General features: G+C 36.2%; 1 protein-coding gene across 2 annotated transcripts in view; it reads left to right on the top strand.

The window, feature by feature from the left end:
- Positions 1–3,910: 3,910 nt before the first annotated feature.
- LOC148946961 (ER degradation-enhancing alpha-mannosidase-like protein 1) overlaps positions 3,911–19,396 on the top strand; it is a 97,204-nt gene continuing 81,718 nt past the window's right edge. For both annotated transcript variants that reach the window (XM_089097215.1, XM_089097216.1), the window contains exons 1-2: positions 3,911–4,034; positions 15,883–16,142. In XM_089097215.1, the coding sequence (XP_088953341.1) occupies positions 3,975–4,034; positions 15,883–16,142 (320 nt within the window). In that variant the 5' untranslated portion in view covers positions 3,911–3,974. The remainder of the gene's footprint in view (positions 4,035–15,882; positions 16,143–19,396) is intronic.

Raw genomic sequence — 19,396 nt, 5'->3', positions numbered from 1 at the left:
TTTTTTGCCAAATTAGAACATTAATCTTACCTTGAATTATTCCCGATGGAAATTAAAATTTACAATAAATTAACTCCAAATTTAATACCACAAACAAAATGTGTGTACTATCATGCACTTTTTTGTCTGTGTGTGCATTAAATTAACATTTCCCCCTAGAACGTGTCTATAAATTAAATGAAAATTAAATTTCTATTCCAGTTAGAGCGAATTATCTACTGGAACGTAGAATGTTCATGAATACGTTAATGCTGAATGCACATTGCCCTAATTAGCGTAAGTTAAGTAGCATATTACCACACACAACTCTTTCCGTGCTTAGTGTTTTGTCACTTCCTATGATTTTAAACTCATGATTTGACAGTATCCAATCAACGTTTTTATGCTCGTTTAAAGTGCCCAAGTTTAGCTGTTCATGTTGGCCTCTTCATGGTAGACGTTTCAGAGTGTTAGACCGAAATTTCTTCAAATTGTATTAAAATTGAATTCAGTATCAACTGTCATGGAGTTCTGCCCCATTGAACTCAGGATATTTGATTGTCCACGTTTTGTTCATCCGCATACGCATAATTTTCAACCATTGCGAGTTTTTTTTTTTTTTTGTGATCGTTCTATAGGCATATTTCAATTTTGAAAGGCTGATTTGACAGATTCCCATATACATATTATGGTTTATTAATTTGAAAAGGCACCAGATATGGTGATTTAATTTCAAATAAGCTCTTAAGCTGCTCTATCTTTGATATTAAAGTGCCCTGTAGCGTTTCTACGTGTGATATATCATCTTCTGTCATATTACTTTTACCTAAGGCACTCTTTAAAGGCATATGAAATTGGTCTTCATAAAATACTTCCAAGGGCACCTTTACTAAACTGGTGAACATATAAGCTGTGTTTACACTGGAGGTAATTGCCAGAATTCCTATACTCCGATTAGCAAAAAGCTAGCAAAGGAAGAAAAAATGCTGACTCTCATGCTGACCATTTGTCCCTGACGCCGCGTTGGTTTTCCTTTCGGTAGCGAACAGCTGTGCCGAAGGGGAAATGGTGGCGCGAGGCAGCACGTTTGTGAAAAGTTTTGGCACGCCACCGATTTTTCTCCAATGGGGCGCCGCCGGTTGGCGCCGATTTTTTCTATCAGGAAGGAGTTTCAAATCTATTCAAAACACCACAAGCGAGGTATTGTTCAAATAAAAACAAAACTCAATAATCTGTAGTATCAAGATTCTTTTTTTCTGATTTTTTAACCTCTCAATTTTCAATAAATGGTAGCGTTCGCACCCCTCCGTTTCCGTGTTTTCAGGATGCTTGTCATTGTACTTAATGAAACCTATTTTCAGTAGCCTATGTTTGACGCGCAATGAGCCTTATTCATCTTTCGTTTTCGGGATGTACTTTTGAGGGGAAACCTAAAATTTGGAAATTAAAAATTCAAAGACTTGCGTCAGGCGTAAAAGTCTCTTCAGGATGTTTGCTTTGATTTCCTAAATGCTCTTTTAAGTCTGTTAAAGCCGATATTGTGTTTTTTTTTCTGACAAAGTTTAAATTTCGCGCCAAAAGTAAAGAGGAACACCGCATATTGATGCGTCTCCTACTTAGTTCTAGTCCTAGACTGCTGAATCTTCTATTGATTTGTTTTAAGACGAGGCAAATCCGGCCGATGAAAACGTGTTTCAATAGAACATGGACATGGCACCCGACTGGCGCGCTGCCGAGAACAGTTTTTTTTTTACTGAAATGAATATGGATGTATAATATGTATGCAATTCAATTTGTATTAAATGGAAAAAAGAACAAAAAGACATAAGCCGTCCTCAAATGAAAACCTATGAATTTCTTTTTGGAAGGATAAAAGAGAGCGCATCATCCCAGTGTTCCAATTTAAAAGCGGAAGAAAAGAAGAAATAATTAAAAAAAAAAAAATCCGTAAGACCTGTTTAAATTGCGATAAACCATAAACACTCAAATATAAGACGCATTAACATTAAAATATGAGACGAGATAATAGAAAAATTATATTTACTGACCATTTTTACATTTATATAAGTTGAAATAAAAAACTTGCTTCAGTGCGAAACTTCAGCTGTGAGCGACATTATACTGTTTATGCTGCGAGGAATTTTTTGACGCGCTATATTAATAACAAAGGAACATCTCGTTTCTGCAAGGAGCTTATGCAGTCTTAGTCTAAAGTAAGCATAAAAACAGTGTTCTCTATAAAAAGGTTTTCATGTTACCTGAAGAGACCTTGCCATACTCTTTTTGTAAGCTCTTACTCCTATTTTCTGGCTATAAATCAATATCGATACACTTTTACAAAGTTACTTAGCACCCTAGCCAATATTGTGAAAGAAAATACCTCAGGAAAAACTGCTACTGGGTCAGCTGACTTGTCTGAAGCTTCATGGTCCCCAAAAGATACAACTGTAGCAGTATCATCATCGCTGTCAAGAGGAACTTCTGGGTCACGGGAGCTCGGCACTGATATTCCAGACGAACTGTTTGGCGGCTGTGATGCTAGTAGACTTAGCGGCTGCTGTAATTCTTCCACAGATAGGGGATGTTTTACAGTTAAGATCACAACCTCTTTCTTGCTTCTTGGACCCAGATGTTCATCAATCTCCTTCAGCTCGAAAAGCTGAAAGTCTAGGAGGGCCGCAGTTACCATCAGATCATCTCTGGGAAAACTACTGTCAAATCTGTCTGGTGGGAGACTTTTCAGGGTTGTCAGAGCACACGGTTCTTCAACTTCACTATCAGGTGCTACTAAAATTTGTTTTAGATGAGCTTGATATAGCAGTGCAGCATGAAGAGTAGGGTATTCGTCTCCTCCCACTACATCCACTGCTTTCTTAAAGCTTGCTAGAAACGAGTAGAGAGCAGTAACAAGCTCAAATTCTTCTTCAGTTGGTACTAGCTTGTGTCTCCCAATGCAGCACAAAATTGTGGTCACAGGCTGCTTTAGTTCCAAGAAGCTCTTCAACAAGGTGAAGCTGGCTGACCAGCGATTATGAGCTTCCTGTTTCAGAGATCGAAACAATTTATCTCTTCTAGGAGTTCCAAGAAAGCGTTCGGCATTACACTCTGCTACACTCACAACTGGAAGCTGTTCGTCAGCTTCAAGCACTTCATTTAACTCGCTGAATGCTTCAACAACGGTTTTAAATTTTAAAGTGTTGGTTTGTTTGTAAATATCCTGACTGTTGTTGTTGTTTGGGGTTTTATACGTTCGACCAAAATCAATCCTTGTTTTGTTATTCTCCTTCTTCGTCAAAAGCTGAATAAGGTGTGCTGATGCCGTCAGATTATAACCACAGAATTAGCTATGCAACTCCAACAGCCAAACCGAACCGAAATCAACAAATCAAGACAAAAAACGCTGGGCAAAATAGACAAATTGGCGGCCTGCCGCTGCCCCGATGGAACTGGCGGCGCACCGGCGTGCCACTGAAATTTTTCTCTACGCCGGCACGTCTGCCATCGGCGGCGCGCCACCAATAAATCGGCGTTGCATTGAGGTCTACTGACCATACCTTACCAGAGGAATTCTCGTTAGATGATTAGCTTTAAGCTTCCACAAGTTATTTCGTCAGTGTTTGCACGTCTTTTATGGGTTTTGTGATCGTACTAAATGATTCTTTTTTGTTTTCATTATATTGATGTTAACTGGTAGCTTTGAAAGAGGTTTCCAAAGCGTCTTTTGGTCAATATCCCAAGTGATAAGAAAATAAACCCTTGTTTCTGATATTTCAAGACGGACATATAATGATTAATGAATATATTTTAGATGAAATATGGACATATTTTGACTAAAAATGACTTATATTTGGATACTCAGAGGATATTTTCATGGACCGAAAAGTTGGCAACCGTCATTTGGACAACCTTCCTCATACTTCGGTAAAATTTGAAAAGTTTCTGTATGGTTATGTAGGCAATAATGTAGCTTAGAAGATTCATATTTTGTTGACAGGATGAAATCATGTTTTATGCTCGCCATCTTAGCATTTTTCCCGTTTGTATGTCTTGTTACGGTACGTTGATTATTTTGGGGTAAATATAGTCCACACAAGATTCCTATAGACAGGGTGAGCACACAACACCTCGTCTTATTCTCTTTCCAAGTACAATAAGCCATTCACTTTAAATTTTATCTCCCCTTCTTTTCTTAAACATAGGCTAAGGAATATGGAAAAACTAAAAGAAAACAACGAAATTGGTAAATTTTCAGCAGGCCTTATAATTTTGATAAGATGAAAGTGAAAATGTCATTTGATGCCTTCAGTACTGGATGCCTTTCTTATGCTCTGTCATAATTCAATAATTGCTTTTGAGGCTATTTGCATCTTCAGCCCTTTAAAGGGCACCAAAGGTAGTTTATATAAATAATGAAAGATCATACAAAAGCATCAAATGATAGCCTATGTTCACTTACACCCTTGCTACATTATAAGGCCCACTGCAAATTTACCATGAAATTTTCCCATCCCCCCCCCCCTAATGTGCAAATATATATCCTGAATTGTTGATGTCAAAGCTTTGAATTGCAAAATTAACTACTATTTTTGCCAATAGCATTTGCAAAACTTTAAATGTTAGGAAAATGGTTTATATCTGAGTTGCTTAATAAATAAGGTTTGAATTGTTATAAATAAATGTTTTTGGAATATATTACCTTTGAACAACTTATTTATAAACTAGTGATATGTTTTTAACCACTTTTCAATAACTTAACTAGGGTAAAAGACCTCTTTTTGGGAAAGACCACTTTTCTTTGGCATTTTGGGAAAATAGCAATGGGATTTTGGTCCACCCCTATTTCATTACAGGATGATGCAATGTGAAGATAGTTTCAAGAGCCCCACCTTCTTTGTGAAATTTCCACCAATAATTTGTCAGCATAAATTAAAAATATGGTTTCTGTTTTGCCTAGCAATTGAAAAGAAAAACTATATTTAATATTTGTGATTTATAGGATAAATATCAAGCAGTAAAAGTTAAATTTTTAAAATCAGAAGAAAATTAACTTTCTGTTAATATATGGATAAAACTAAAACACTGAAAGAATATATACATCAAAATAGGATAATTGGTATTTCCAAAAAGAGGTTCTTGTAGTAAAGTCAATAAACTAATAATTTCAATTGTTTGATCTTAAATAATTTTAATAATAATCACATTGATGCATAGCTTAGATTTTTAGCTATTCATTACTATATACAATTTTTTCAATTCCTCTTTGGTAACAAGGTGTAAGGATTTTAATTTTACATAATTTTGCTCAATTTGATACTGGTTTTTTTACCCTAGTGTTGATAACTTCTATGTGTGGTAACAAAAATGAAATAATGGGGCCCCTGCTCAAGATGCAAATAGCCCCAGAAGCAATTATTGAATTATGAAAGAGCATAAAATAAGGAAGGATATGACATTTTCACTTTAATATTAGCTAGGCTAAATTAGAAGGCTAAATTAAAATGATCACAAATAATCCAAATGAGTCCCTACTCTCATCCACTTTTCAAAATTATTTCAAATAAAATTTTCTCAAATTACACATTCACTCACATATAGAGATAATTTCCAGACTTTGAAGGTATAAGGGTTACCCACTGTTATGAAAAAAAATTTAATTTTCTTTCTCTTTGATAAAGCATACCTTTAGATTTGCAAAGGCTAAATTAAAATAGCAGTCATGTTTTATTGATTCCAGATAAATAAGTAAGTAAAAATAAAATACTAATTACCTTAAATCACAGCTTGGAGCAAGTCAAGGATTGTTTTCCACTGTGATGAAATTTTTAAATATAATTGTCTTGTCTGGCTGCTTAATACTTCCTTGTTAAGGGTTCAGCTGTTTCCCAGTTGAACAGAATCTCTTGATATAGCCACTCTTTGTCAATTTTGCACTTAAATATTGGAGTTGATCTATATGCAAATGTAGGGATGGCACAGACATTCTTCATAAGACATTTGATGCATACCACTGATTGTCTTAGTTACTCTGTGCTATAGTTTTTCCTGGAGTTCTTTGTCTTTTCAAAAAACAGGCAATGCCAAAGACATTCCAGCCTCAAGCTGTGGTTAAACCAGGGCCTCACTCAATTACATGAACAATCTAGGATGCTTGTTTGAGATTGTCCTTTTGATGATGACAAGGGATTGAAAGGCAGATGATGACATAGTCTTGGCATAGGTGCTGAATTCATTATTTCATCAATAATGACACAAAGATCTCTTTGTTCAGAGAATACAGAAAGAAGATTTCCTTTGACTTCTATAGATGCATCCAATACAGATATTTTGATCTAGAAGCTCAATATAAAACAATACAGATTCAATCCAAGGTACATTAAAAGAAGGAAGATTGATTATATTGACCTGGATACCTTCTCTAACAAATACTCCAACTCCCCTTCTGCAGCATGGTATGTCTGTTTCAGGTTAGTAAAAAGATGAAATCCACAAATCTTCAATGAGTTTTCATTAATAAAGAATGTGGTATTTTTGATAAGATCTTCCTGAAAACCACTTGAGTTTTGAGAAGCTAACTATTTACAGGGGAAGAATCTGGTACTTTTATCAAAGCAATATTGAATTAGTCACAGGTTTTTTGGATGGTGACAGTGATAAATAATTAAATAAAACAGCATAACCTAACAATTGCTATTGCATTCATATCTCATTGCCTTGGCTAAACCATAAGACTTTGGATAAGCCTATTGTTTAGGGTTAGGTAACCTTGCTGTTAAATTCCTCTGTATAGGAAATACTGGTCATAGGCAGATGGTATATAGAGAATATGACTTCAATGTATCATTTTGTTTTTCTTTTGACCAAACCACTTTGTATAGAAGGAGTGGCCAAAGAAGGCTCATTTGATTGGAAATTGAAAGTTCTGATGCCTTTTTGAGAGTCAAGAGTGATTGGTGGGCAACTGGCCCCATTCCCCTGCCCTCTCAACCTCCAAAGACATAAGATCAGAACCTTAAGCTAGCCAGTTTGTTCACAATAGTCAAAAGGTACAATAACTATGCCCCCAGGGATGACATTACTGCAACAGCATCTGGGGCAAGGGCTGTAAATTATGCTATTTACCCTTTGTTTGTATAGGCTATAGATTTTGTTATTGAGAAGATGGCATATTGGGTCTTTGGTGTTAAAAAGGTTAAGGCTATTAAGGTAAAATTCTCTGGAAATTACTTGAAATTGCAGCTTGAAGTGGGAATAAGGATTTTCATCATTGTTATGATCTGTGATGACTTCTGCATATTTTTTTTGGTAGCTTATTAATCCTGGCTGAGTATTCAACTACCTCCCAGTTGTACAGAAACTCCTGGTGTAGTGAATTTTTTGGTCTATGTAGCACTTAAAAAAGTTTATTGAATCAGCAGATACAGTGTGTTCAGAGAGTTGATTGGCCAACTCTCTGGCACACTCTTTAGGCTGGCAATTCTCTGGCCAAAGAAGTGATTTCTTTCTCTGGTACTCAATGCTGTTTAAAAAAAAATTGAATTTCTTCTAGTCAAGAGGTGTGTGAGTAGAGCAGGAATGATGTTTTTAGATATAATTCTATGGGTCAAGATCATATCCCCTTGTTTTCTCCTATAAGCTAGCATGGGGAGTTTGATATGGTACAGGCATGATTCATATGATATATGCTGCAATCTACTGATTGTTTTGGTTGCTCTGTTTTGTACCTTTCCCAAGACTCCCTTATGAAAAAGGAGATGCTAAAGATACTCCAACCTTACATTGCCATCATATGAATGCCTTATAGAATTTTATGAACACTCTAGGATTCTAATTTGAGATTGTTCTTTTGATAATGCCAAGGGTTAGAAAGGCAGATCATGACACAGTCTTGGTCATGGGTACTGAAACTGAAGAAAGGGGGTTGTTTTTGAAGTAATATTGTTGGTGTTGATTATTGTGCCAAAGTGGATTACCTGATATTTGCCAACATTGAAGGCAAGGAGCCATGTATCAACCCAACTACCAAGACTGTTAAGGTCATTTTGAATTGATTGTTTGTCTGAATTCAGAACCTATGGCAGCTCTACCAACTGGTTTTGAATCATCTGCACAGAGAGTAAGGAAGTTTAATTAAAGATTTTGTCCATCATTTATGTTGAAGTTGAAGAGGCTTGGTCCAAGAATAGTACCCTAAGGAAAATCACAAAGGACTGCTGTAGAAGAAGAAAAGTGAGGAGTGCCATCAGAATTAAAAACTGGGACAACTTGGGTTGTATCTGATAAACAATCTTTTACCTATCATGTAATAGAAACATTTATAGCTGTAACTTTAAGTTTTGCAATAAGGAACTTGTGGAAAACCTTATCAAAAGCTTTTGATAACTCTGGAAAGATCATATTTGCTGGAAAACTGATCTGTCAGGTTGAGGAGGTATGAGAAAATTGTTGGCCTATAAGTGATGAATTAATGCTATTTTCTTTTTCCAAACATTTAAAGTACTTTTACAACTTCTGAAGCAATGCTGATGGGGCAGTAATTTTAGGTTCTGTCCTTGGACATAGGGTTTGGAGTTCCAGTGTCTTACAGAAAAATTCCCTATTGTTCTACTTGTTATTTGTTCTTATGATGGAAAGGCAGCATGGTCTTTGTTGCTATATATGATGTATGATGTTTTCCAATCAGAAGGTAGTTCACCATTTTATAGAGATAGCTGGAAAAAATTACACAGAGGAGAACTAAGGCAGTTTCAACAGTCCATAAGGAGCCTTGGGTGCATTCCATCTGGTCCTTTAGGCTCATTAATGTCAAGTCCACCAAAAATAACAAAAACCATTTGCATGGTGACTGACAAGCTTGGGATTGTATTAGGTGTAGGGTATAATACTGCTGTAGAGACAGATGCATTAGGATATTTGGTGAACAAGGATGCAAATTGGGCATTCAATACATTAGCCATGTCTATTGGTGATGAATGGATTGCAGCAACAGCTGGAACCTAGTAAATGACAAACCATGGCCTATAGTAGCCAAAAATAAAAAAAAGTGTCTAGTGAGAAAAAATTGCCATTTTTAGCTGATTCAGGGATGGTATTAGTGCAGCTACTTAACTATGCAATACATTGCATTAGGTATAAGATAAGAAATGTTGAATTAAATCGAAAGACACTATTTGCATCCAGTTTGTCAAAAGAGTATGTGTTCCTGTTCTCAGGAACAGCTAAGAGCATTTGAAACTTTCAGGGTATGTTGAGGAGGATATAGAACTAAATCAAAAGACACTATTACAAAGAGGTTATCAAAAGGGTATATCTTGTAATATCTCTAGAACAGCTAATGGTACTAGGTTGACCCTTTCAGGGCATGTTGAGGGGGGTGTTGAACTAAATCAGAATACACCAAATGCATCTGGGTGGTCAAATGGGCATACTTGCAATATCTCAGTAATAGTTAAAAATATTAAGATTAAACTTTCTGAGGATTTTGTGAAAAATATTGAAATAAATCAACTGGCACTATTTGGATCTATGTTGTATATGCAATGTTTCAGGAATGGGCAAGGGTATTAAGCTGAAACCAGGGTATGTTGGGGGAGGATTTTGAGCTAAATCAAAAGACTATCTGCATCCAGTTTGTCAAAAGGGCATTTTGCAGTATCTCAGGAACAGCTAGGACTATTAAGTTGATACTGTAAGGGAATGTTGAATTAAATCAAAAGTCAGTGTGTGTATCCATGATGTTGAAAAGACATAACTGCAATATCATTTTTGGTTAAGGATGTTTAGTTGAAACTTCCAAAAAATGTTGGCAGATGTTGAACTAGACCAGAAGATACTGTGTATCCAGGTTGTCAAAAAGGTCATATCTACAATATTTAGGAAATGGCTAAGGGCAGTGGTGTAACTAGCATTGGTGTCACCTGGGGTGGACTGTAAATGTGCTGCCCCCTTTCCAAGTCTAATGAGTAACCGCCTCCTACCATGTCTTAAAACAGACTATTTTTGAAAATGATGGGGCAATACTAACACTATTCAACTGCCAAGATTTTTCTTTGTGAACATGATACTTACAAAAGAGCAGAACAATTATTTTCACAAATAATTAAATATGATAAATGATAGAATTACATCCATGATGCTTTGGGATGAAAATAAATTAATGCTCTGAACTCCATGTTTGTGAATCACTATGTGTAGGACTGCAGTTTTGGAGGTGTATTCTCCATTGTTAGCCTTGGCTGTTACTGGTATCTTCTTCTGTCTTGAGGGTTGGAATAGGGAGGATTGATATGGCATGAAGTAGGAGGGATTAATATTGTATAGAGTAGCTGGAATTGATACTTTGGCAGAGTGTGCAGGGTGTGGGAAGATGGATATATTTAGTGCGGTTAGGGTGTGTTAATTGGTTTGACTTATTTTGTCAAATAAAGTGTATGTGGTAGATTAACTGAAATAAAAGTTACCTTTCCTGAATTAGGTTCAACTTGCAATTCCTTCTCATTAGACAAGTTTTTTCAGGGTGCCTTTTTAAACTTCTGGTTACAATGGGCCATGATTTACTCTTTACTAGGTTGTGGCTATCACTGCTTAGATTCTTTTGGGCCATTGTCCATCATCATTGAGGTCCTTAATATTTGATGGTCCTTTGCTTCCTTCAACTTTTGATTCTGTAATTGTATTGGTATTACCAGTTGGCTTTAATTTCTCAGCAGAGATTGTTTGCAATAAAGCTTGGTTAGGAGAGATTAAGGATTCTACATATGCACATTCAACTTTGGTACCAACAATTGTTGCTTCTGAACCCTGACCATGCTCTACCACAACGTTTCTAACAGTTATTTTGATATCTTCACAAATAAGAGCTCAATTGTCCATGGTAATAATATACTTTAGAGGTGACCTTCAACTCTTTTTGTTCTTCTCTGCTAATCTCTCCATGCTGTCCCCTGGAAAGTGCTCCTGGGTTTGTCTGCATCCCCCTAGTTACACCACTGCCTAAGGGTAATAAGCTGAAACTTTCAGGACGTGTTTGAACTGAAACAAAAAGCGCTGTGTGCATCCAGGTTGTCCAAATGATATATCTGTAGTATCTTAAAAACCACTAAGGGCATTAAGCAGAAAGTTTCAGAGGATGCTGAACTATATAGAAGACACTATGTGCATCCAGGTTGTCAAAAAGAGTGTATCTGCAATATTTCAGGAATGGCTAACAGCATTAAGTTGAAACTTTCAAGGAACGTTGAACTAAATCAAAACACACTAAAGAAATCCAGGTTGTCAAAAGGACTTATCTGCAATATCAAGGAGGCACACTTGTGCCTCTTTAAAGAGGCGACCCACCACAATGTTAAGCGATTTCCGGTCCTAGCGGCCGCAGAGAGACGGCAGTGATCGCATTTTGTAGCCTAAGCTCAAACTAAAAAATATACAAAATTTCACCCCCTTTCGAAATGATATTTATGGGGGAAAGTGGACTGACATTGCCAGCCCTCCAAACACAATTCCCCTTTTACGTTGTCCAATTAGAGTGAAATTTGAAGGTTAAGATTTTCTACGGAATTGGAAGTCATTTTCTAGATTTCAATTCAATCCGATTACTCCTTCCCTGTTTTCAAAAAAACAAATATAGCCTCTTAATGTTCATCAAGTTGTTTTTTTATCAGCCACGCCTATAGGCCACAGCTGGCAACGGATCCGGGTGAATGAGGACTCATTCGAACTGGAATTCGACCTGTTAGGGCCTTTTGATATTTCCAGACTGAAAAAATTATCCCCCGGATTTACATTTGCAAAAAACCTCGTTTTCCTATAAGAGCTCATGTTAATTTTTGGAATTCCTAAAAGCATAGTATTTTATTATTAAATTAGATCAAAATAGTCCTCTTAACCTGACAAGACCGACTGCAAGCTTCCAAAAATTCCAGCTCTTTCCATGGGCGCCCATAAGCTGAATTCCAGGGGGGGGCAAACTTTGTCTAATTGGCACTTTAAATGCTATATAATAGAAATCTCAGAACAAAAATATAAAAATAAGGCAGCATCATTCAGCCAGGGGGGGGGGACAGGAGCCCCCCCCCCCCCTGTCCCCCCATAATGGCGCCCATGGCTCTTTCCCAGAAGTTTTTTTTGTCGAAAAATAAAAATCTTACTTTGTTTGTATTTGCTTGCGTTGAAAATAGATTGCATAGACTAAAAATAATTTATCAAGAGTTTCTGATAGTACAGTGGTCACTATTCCTGTCTATCATGCAGAAGACACGGGTTCGATTCCCCATCAGAGTAAATTTTTTATATATTGAATTTAAAGTAGTATCTCTTACATTTAAAGTTTCCAATCTATTAAAATCCTTCGGCTCAACAGGCGTCTCCAGAAGAATATCATAGTCGGCCTTCAGCTTACAGGTAAGTCTCCACTGCTTTGATAAGATGCAGTATACCCGAATGCTTGAAGAAAAGTTGAAAAAAGAAAATCTTACTGTGCATTTGATTTGAGTATTCAGGAATTAAAAGCCTTAACACAAGAATCCTCTAAAGTGAGGGGTTTGGGGGGTGGCATCCCCAACTTTAACTCCTGACACGATCAGCTAACAGTTAGTTAAGCAATAATAAGTAATAAACTGTACAAAAACGTGCAGAAATTATTTGAAAAAAAAAACTACGTTTTCGAAAGAGTTAAAGAGGCTGAGTCACAAGTTCGAACCTTAAAACGTACAGGGATTAGGAGGAACAGTTGGGGGGGCCGCCCCCAAACCCCCGCTTTTGCAGCCTCTTTTGTTAAGGTTTTTTGAGTCTTGTAGCCTGCAATCAATTAGTCGTACCAACATGAATGAAACTGTTTCAATGGCATTTTTTTTTGAATCTTCAGAGAATTTGGCAATGACAACTCAGTCCCTTACAGTTATAACTACAAACTTGTCTCTCTGCCAAGTATAGTTATGTATTCAGTGTGATTATGTATGATGGAAAAATAGATGAACCTGAACCTACCTGAACCTAAACTGCTTGTTTATGCTGAGCCCTTCTTCTGTTCCCTGTTTTTTCTGTTCAAAATTATTAAGTTCATCACATTATATCTTGTTATCAGTTAGGGAAAAATCTCCTGTAAAAAATCTAGCAAACAGACTCAGTACTGTTTCTGATCAAGAAGATGCATTAGGTTGTTCTTACGGTAAAAATTCAGGCCGACTTTTTTTGTGTCTAAAAGAATTTATTTGCAAAGGAAAAGGCGGGGTTTGAGGGAGGCGGTAGAACGCAAAAATAAAAATCCTAACAAAAGAGGCAGAAAAGGCGGGTGGTTTGGGGGGCAGTAGCCTCCCAACTGTACCTCCTAATCCCTGTACGTTTTAAGGTTCGAACTTGTGACTCAGCCTCTTTAACTCTTTCGAAAACGTAGTTTTTTTCAAATAATCTCAGGCATAGCCAAGGATATAAATTACCAGCTTACACAGCCCAAGTGAAACTTTGGGAGAATATTGGATGGGGGACCAAGTAAATTTAAATCAGAACTCTTTTTAATAAATTAGATCAAAATGCATCTATTTAAACAAACAAGCAGTTAAAAGAAAATATAGCACAATAAGACTTATAATAAAATGCATGACCAATATTTTCTCTTTATTCAAGGTTGTGTCAGGATGTGGGTCAGAGGCTTCAGCCCTGTAGAAGGTAAAAAATTATGCAAATTTATAATCCATTTATTTTAATAGTATTCTTCTTACCCATCTACCCAAAGTTCTGTAGTAAATCTACTATTAAATTTGTTCAAAATTTTAAGCCAGAATCTTAATTCCTAAAATACACTGAAAAACCAAAAAAAAAAAAAAAAATGTAAAAAAAAGGACACACTGGCGTGTGTCCTTAGTGTGTCCTTTTATAAACCAGTAAAACAAATTTCAATTAAAAATAAAAAGAAGTTAATTTTTTTTTTTTTTTACATTCCAAAAAGTAAGTTTTTAAAAAAGAGCTAAATTTAACCAAAGATGAGCAGAAATAAAGTAAAACAATAATTCAAACTTAAATTAAACAGAAATAACTGTCAATGAATAACTGAGACCTTAAACAAACAGAAAATACAAAGAACAATTATGTCAAACTTAAAACAAACAAAATTTACCGCAAACAGGAGTTGGGTTAACATCCCTAAACCTTCTATAGGCTGCAAAATCATTTGTGCTTTACCAAAAACAAAATCTATTTGTAACATTTTTCTTTCATAACATTAATAGATCCAAAATAACTTAATCTTTCTGAGATGAAAGTCATTATATGTTAAACGTTCAGTCAACTTTTATTTGTTCTTTTCACTAATGTTTGTTATTTAGGTAGTTTTCTTTCTTTTTTGTTATTGTTGTTATGACAAAGGAAAACACACTACTTGAAATACAAATTCTTCTCAATCTGATGTGTATTTCAGTATCTCTGAATTTTCATCAAATGAAAATTATTAGATTGCACATCAATTTCAAATTTTCAACTTACTGCATATTGACCTTTCCAGTTTCAGAGGCAATAATAATGTGTGATGGCACATACATTCTTAAAGATGCATAAATACCTTGGAAAATAAACATTTAATATAAGCAATTGTTTTAAAGCTTCATTTAACTGATCTCACTTATTTGAGGCCTGATAAAACTATGTACAGTGGTGTATAATTATGCATCAGCTATTATTGAGGAAGATCAAGAGATCTTTATGTGTGGAGGGGTGGGATGTAGCCTCAAAAACTGTATTTGGCGTACCTGCAAAAAAGGGGAGAGGCAGGAGGGCATCATAAGTGCTGCCAGGAATTTTTCAGTGGATGTGCTACCAGGAGCTTTGTTTTTATCAAGATTTGAATAGAAACATCTTTCATTTTCCTATTTTACACATTTTATATTGTCTTCTTGTTTCATGTCCCCCTCCCCTGGTCCCCCTCATCCCTTTAAAAAATATTTTTCGGAAGAACTCCCATTGAAAGCCATAGAAGTGATGATTGACAACTTATTTTTGATGTTTGTAGATCCCCTCCCCCTCCTTAGAAAAATTTTAAGGATGTTTTTGTTAGGGATGGCTATCAGTCTTGAAGCCTTGGTTTATGAATATTAAACTAGAATGTAAAAATATGGGGCTGAAGTGAGGATTAGTAGCCTCCGTCACATTTAAAAGACCCTTGGGACAGACAGTTTGTAGTAACAAATTGTAAGTAAAAATCAATCCATGTTAAGAAAAAGCAAATGCTTCAAGGACAAGGGCTTAGTAACAATGTATGAAACAACAAAGTCTATTATTTATGCTGGTTCTAAATTTGCAAGATTTGCTAATTTTTAAGTTGCTCATCAAAAACTATTAGCCAACGAAAATGTTCGTGATTAGAGAAATAAGGTTAATCTTCAAAAAAGGCGCACAATGCTGATAAAAATTGCACAACGAAATTCAAAATATATGAGAACTGTGAGGTCACTATCTACAAAGTGTAAGATGTCTTATTTTTCTAGTGAAGGATGGTCATGTCTGCATGTTTGTTTTTTCCTCAGGGATGATTGTATTAAACCAGCAGTTGTAGACTATTGAAAGAGGGTTAATTTCAATGAACATCTAAAGATATAATGTAGTGTTTTAGTAATAAAAGAGAAAAATAAAATAAAAATAAAATGCTGCATTCTATCAATTTGGCCTGATCGGGCCAAAGCATTATTGAGCAAAAATTCTGAAAACTATTGATAAGGTATTTATACAGCCCCCCAGTCTCATAGGACATACTGACGTGTGGTATACCGTTTGACCCTCAACATACAGGCAGTCCATAAAAAAGTGGACCATTATTTGTGACCGCCTATGCAATAATAGTTGGAATGAGTAGTTTCTTCCTCTCTAATTCCTTCCCTTTCTGGTTCCTAAAGAATTGTTAAATTGATTGTTTGCTTACAGTATAAAAACTACACATCTGGAGGATTGTTTGAGATACTGCTGAAGCAACTGCAGTCAAATGATTGTCAAGATCTTTATGCAGAGGGACTCTCATTCAAAAATCAATACAGTGATTTTGATTATGAGTATAGAACAGAATTAAAGGAGCGAGTTCGGAGTATTTTTTTAAGTAGCTTGTACAACTATTATGAGTATGCATTTCCAAAAGATGAACTGAATCCCATTGATTGCAAGGGAAGAGGACCAGATTATGGCAACCCGTAAGTCCTTATGAAATCATTTGATATCTGTAAACTTGTCTGATCATTTAATTCCATTTTTGTTTTCAGTTTTATTTTGGGTTTTAAGCTTCTTAGGCTAGACTCAGACAACTGTTATAAGCAAACATAGGTTGGGGTTTTGGTCATAATGCAGAAGGAGCATACTCAAGTATGTTCTGTGAACTTGACTCTAATTTGACTGTTTAGAATAGTACAATCATGATAACTAAATTTAAGACTTCAAAATAATATCACTACCTTTCTATACACTTGTGCTGACATTCTAGATACTGAGAAATTATCTGATACTTGGATGGTTAACTCTAGTACATTAAGCACAAATGAGTTTCCAACCTCATGGATAAAGGTCCTTTGCTCTCATCTCAACTTCATCTGCAATAATGAAGCCATCAAGAGAGCTAATGGACATCGCCTCCATTTTTCACCTGGTGCTACTGGAAGTTCCTATTTCGACTGACTATTGACTAGAGGGAGTAAATTTATCCTAAACTAAGAGCACTCTAAACTAGAGGGAGGAAATCCATATTATTTTTATCTTGGACCAAAGGAACAGATAAACTCCCATTTTCTTTGTCAAAGTTTTTCTTTGTCAGACACCCTGACCCACGATGGCCACGACATCATCATGTTGCGTATCAATATATAATTCACATTATGCATACCCCCACGTCATCTATAATGTATAAACAGAATTGTCATGCACATCATGTTCATATCATTCTTTCAGGTTTTAACTAAAATGCTACTATTGAAGCTATGCTCATAAATATGTTCTTCTTTAAAAAAAAAAGCACCTGGAATCCTAAACGGGCTCCTTTTGGCTTCTAACTGCACTATTTCACTCAAATTTTACAAAATCGCAGCCATAAAAAAACAGAAACCTAATACATCCTCAATTAAGGGTTAAATATTTTTTTTTGTATTATTTTTTTTTATTGACTTGTGGAAAGATCCTGAACTCAAGCTGCCTTTTCCCAGCAGTTTAAGGCCTACAACTGCCTAGTGCCGATACGGCTCTTCTTGCTTGCTTCAGCTCTCTTTTGCACAAGTTAACAAAACAAAAATAAATCACTCAAAACACATATAAATTTATTAACGCATCAATTGCTCTATTTAAAACTTATTTTCAGTGGAAGCTGGTAAAGGAAAATCCACAATCAGGTTAATATCTAGTGGAAGTTTAAAATTTTGAGATAGGTTATGCAGTTTATAAATAACAGGAGTACTTGCAGTGCATTTGAAGAGAAAGTGTTGCAAAGTTTCTTCAGTCAAGTTGCAGAGCCTATAATTTGGGTCACTATGCTGCTTCCATCTGTATTCTTCTCGTCTCAGTATTACTGCAAAGCTTCTTTTTTTTAGGTAGGCCCGATTTATTTCAAGCTCTTTGAAAATTGGAACCAGAGCAGGAGGAGGGTTTCTATAAGGATGGCGGTTTCTGATTGCATCTCTAAGTGCGATTGAATACTTTTGAGCATGCTGTGGGTTGATAGACTTTGCAGTCTGCGGCAAGAATGTCCACTCTTTTGTTATAGTGGATGCCTACAAGGCTAGGAATATGCTGGAAATCCACTGCTATGTCAATCTTAGATAGAGAATCAGGCTGTTCTCTTAGATAGAGAATCAGGCTGTTTATAAATGTGCACATGATCTTTGAACTCTGTAGCCCTTTTTCTTAAAAATTCAGCCATAATCAATTAATGTGGGATATTCTCCTTTTTGTCTTGTATAAGCTTTAGGCTGACATTTGGTGGCGAAACTTTCATGGAGGAGGGAACTTAAACAAATCAACCTGAATTTTATCCAATGACCAGTTTGGACCGAGTGCTGAAAAAGCTTGCCACAACGCAATCCTGATTTTATTCTGCTGCCTAGCGCTGCCGTGACAAAGAGTGAAGATAGCGTGCCGCTCCCCATAGGCTTGAATCTTGATATAATATTTAACAGTAGCTTTTGCTATTCTCTCGCTTATAGCGACAACTGCTAGTTTCCTGGTATGACCGCTAGAAGTGTGTGGGTACAAGCTAAGAGCCAGTCGGAGTACCATGTCCTGGATTGTTTCCAATTTCGACAAGTTTTTTTTTATTGGTATGGCCATAAGCAACTGTCCCATACTCCATTTTCGGCCTTATATATTGTTTGTAAAAAGTACCCAATACAGTTGGTGAGTTTCCCCAGTTTGTAGAAGCAAGTCTTTTTAGAATTGTAATCCTTTTCAGGCAGACCTCTTTCGTCACCTCTACTTGTTTATTCTAAGTCCATCGATGGTCTCTTTTCAATCCCAGTAATCTGCATTCTTTGACTAAATCAAGTCTCTCTCCTCCAATAATTATTTGAGCCATTGGAGTGGAAATGTTTTTGTTATTGAACATCATCACTTTTGTTTTTTGGCTGAGAATCGAACTAATTCTTTCAGAGCAGTGTTTAGCTTTCCAGTCTCCTACTTCCCAAATGGTGAGGTCATCTGCAAAGGTTGCTAGCCTTAAACTCTCACTTGAAAATTCGAGCTCGGCTAGAAAGAGGAGGAAAAGAAGTGGGCTAAGTGGCGATCCTTGGGGTAAGCCCTGGTGGAGCCTACGAGGTTAGGATGTAGCTTCATTGATCTTCACTTTGAATGTTCTATTATTAAGGAAATCACAGATGAAATAGATGAATTTGTCTGGGAAATCCATTGTTTTTAAAATCTGACATAGCTTCTTCTCTAGTATTTTGTCAACTGCCGATTCGAAGTCAACAAATGCTGCTACGAGGACCTTCTTTTGACTTTTAGTATTGTTTATAGCCTCCTTCAGCATGGGTAACCTATCTCCTCTCTGCTTTGAATTAATCAGCATCAAGTAACTTATTTCATCCTCTCCAGATGCTGAGTCCATATTCACTTCCTCCAGAGCTTCGAGAAGCTCTCGTTCTGTAAATAGTTCCATAAGTTCCTCCTTGGCCTTTGTTTTGTTGTGGAGATTACAAACACGTGGGGTGAGATGAGCAAATTTACTGGGGGCTGGATGTTCGAAATATTTCTAAAAGACCTCCGCATTTTGTTGGCTACTGGTAAGGAGAATGATGTTATGCTGCAATGTTGGTATAATCCGATCTTTTGTATTTTTTCCTGCCATTCGATTGATGAAGCTATGGAAATTTGATAGTGGGCAATTCGTGTCAAGTTTATTTGAAATAATTCTTCTATGTTGATCTCTTTGTCTTTATGACTACTTTTTTCACTTTGGTTTCTGCTCTGT

This window comes from Artemia sp. Qi Xiang Cuo, chromosome 11 (assembly GCF_049724085.1).
Source record: "Artemia sp. Qi Xiang Cuo chromosome 11, ASM4972408v1, whole genome shotgun sequence".
Lineage (NCBI taxonomy): Eukaryota > Metazoa > Arthropoda > Branchiopoda > Anostraca > Artemiidae > Artemia > Artemia sp. Qi Xiang Cuo.
This window is presented reverse-complemented; position numbering and strand designations above follow the sequence as displayed.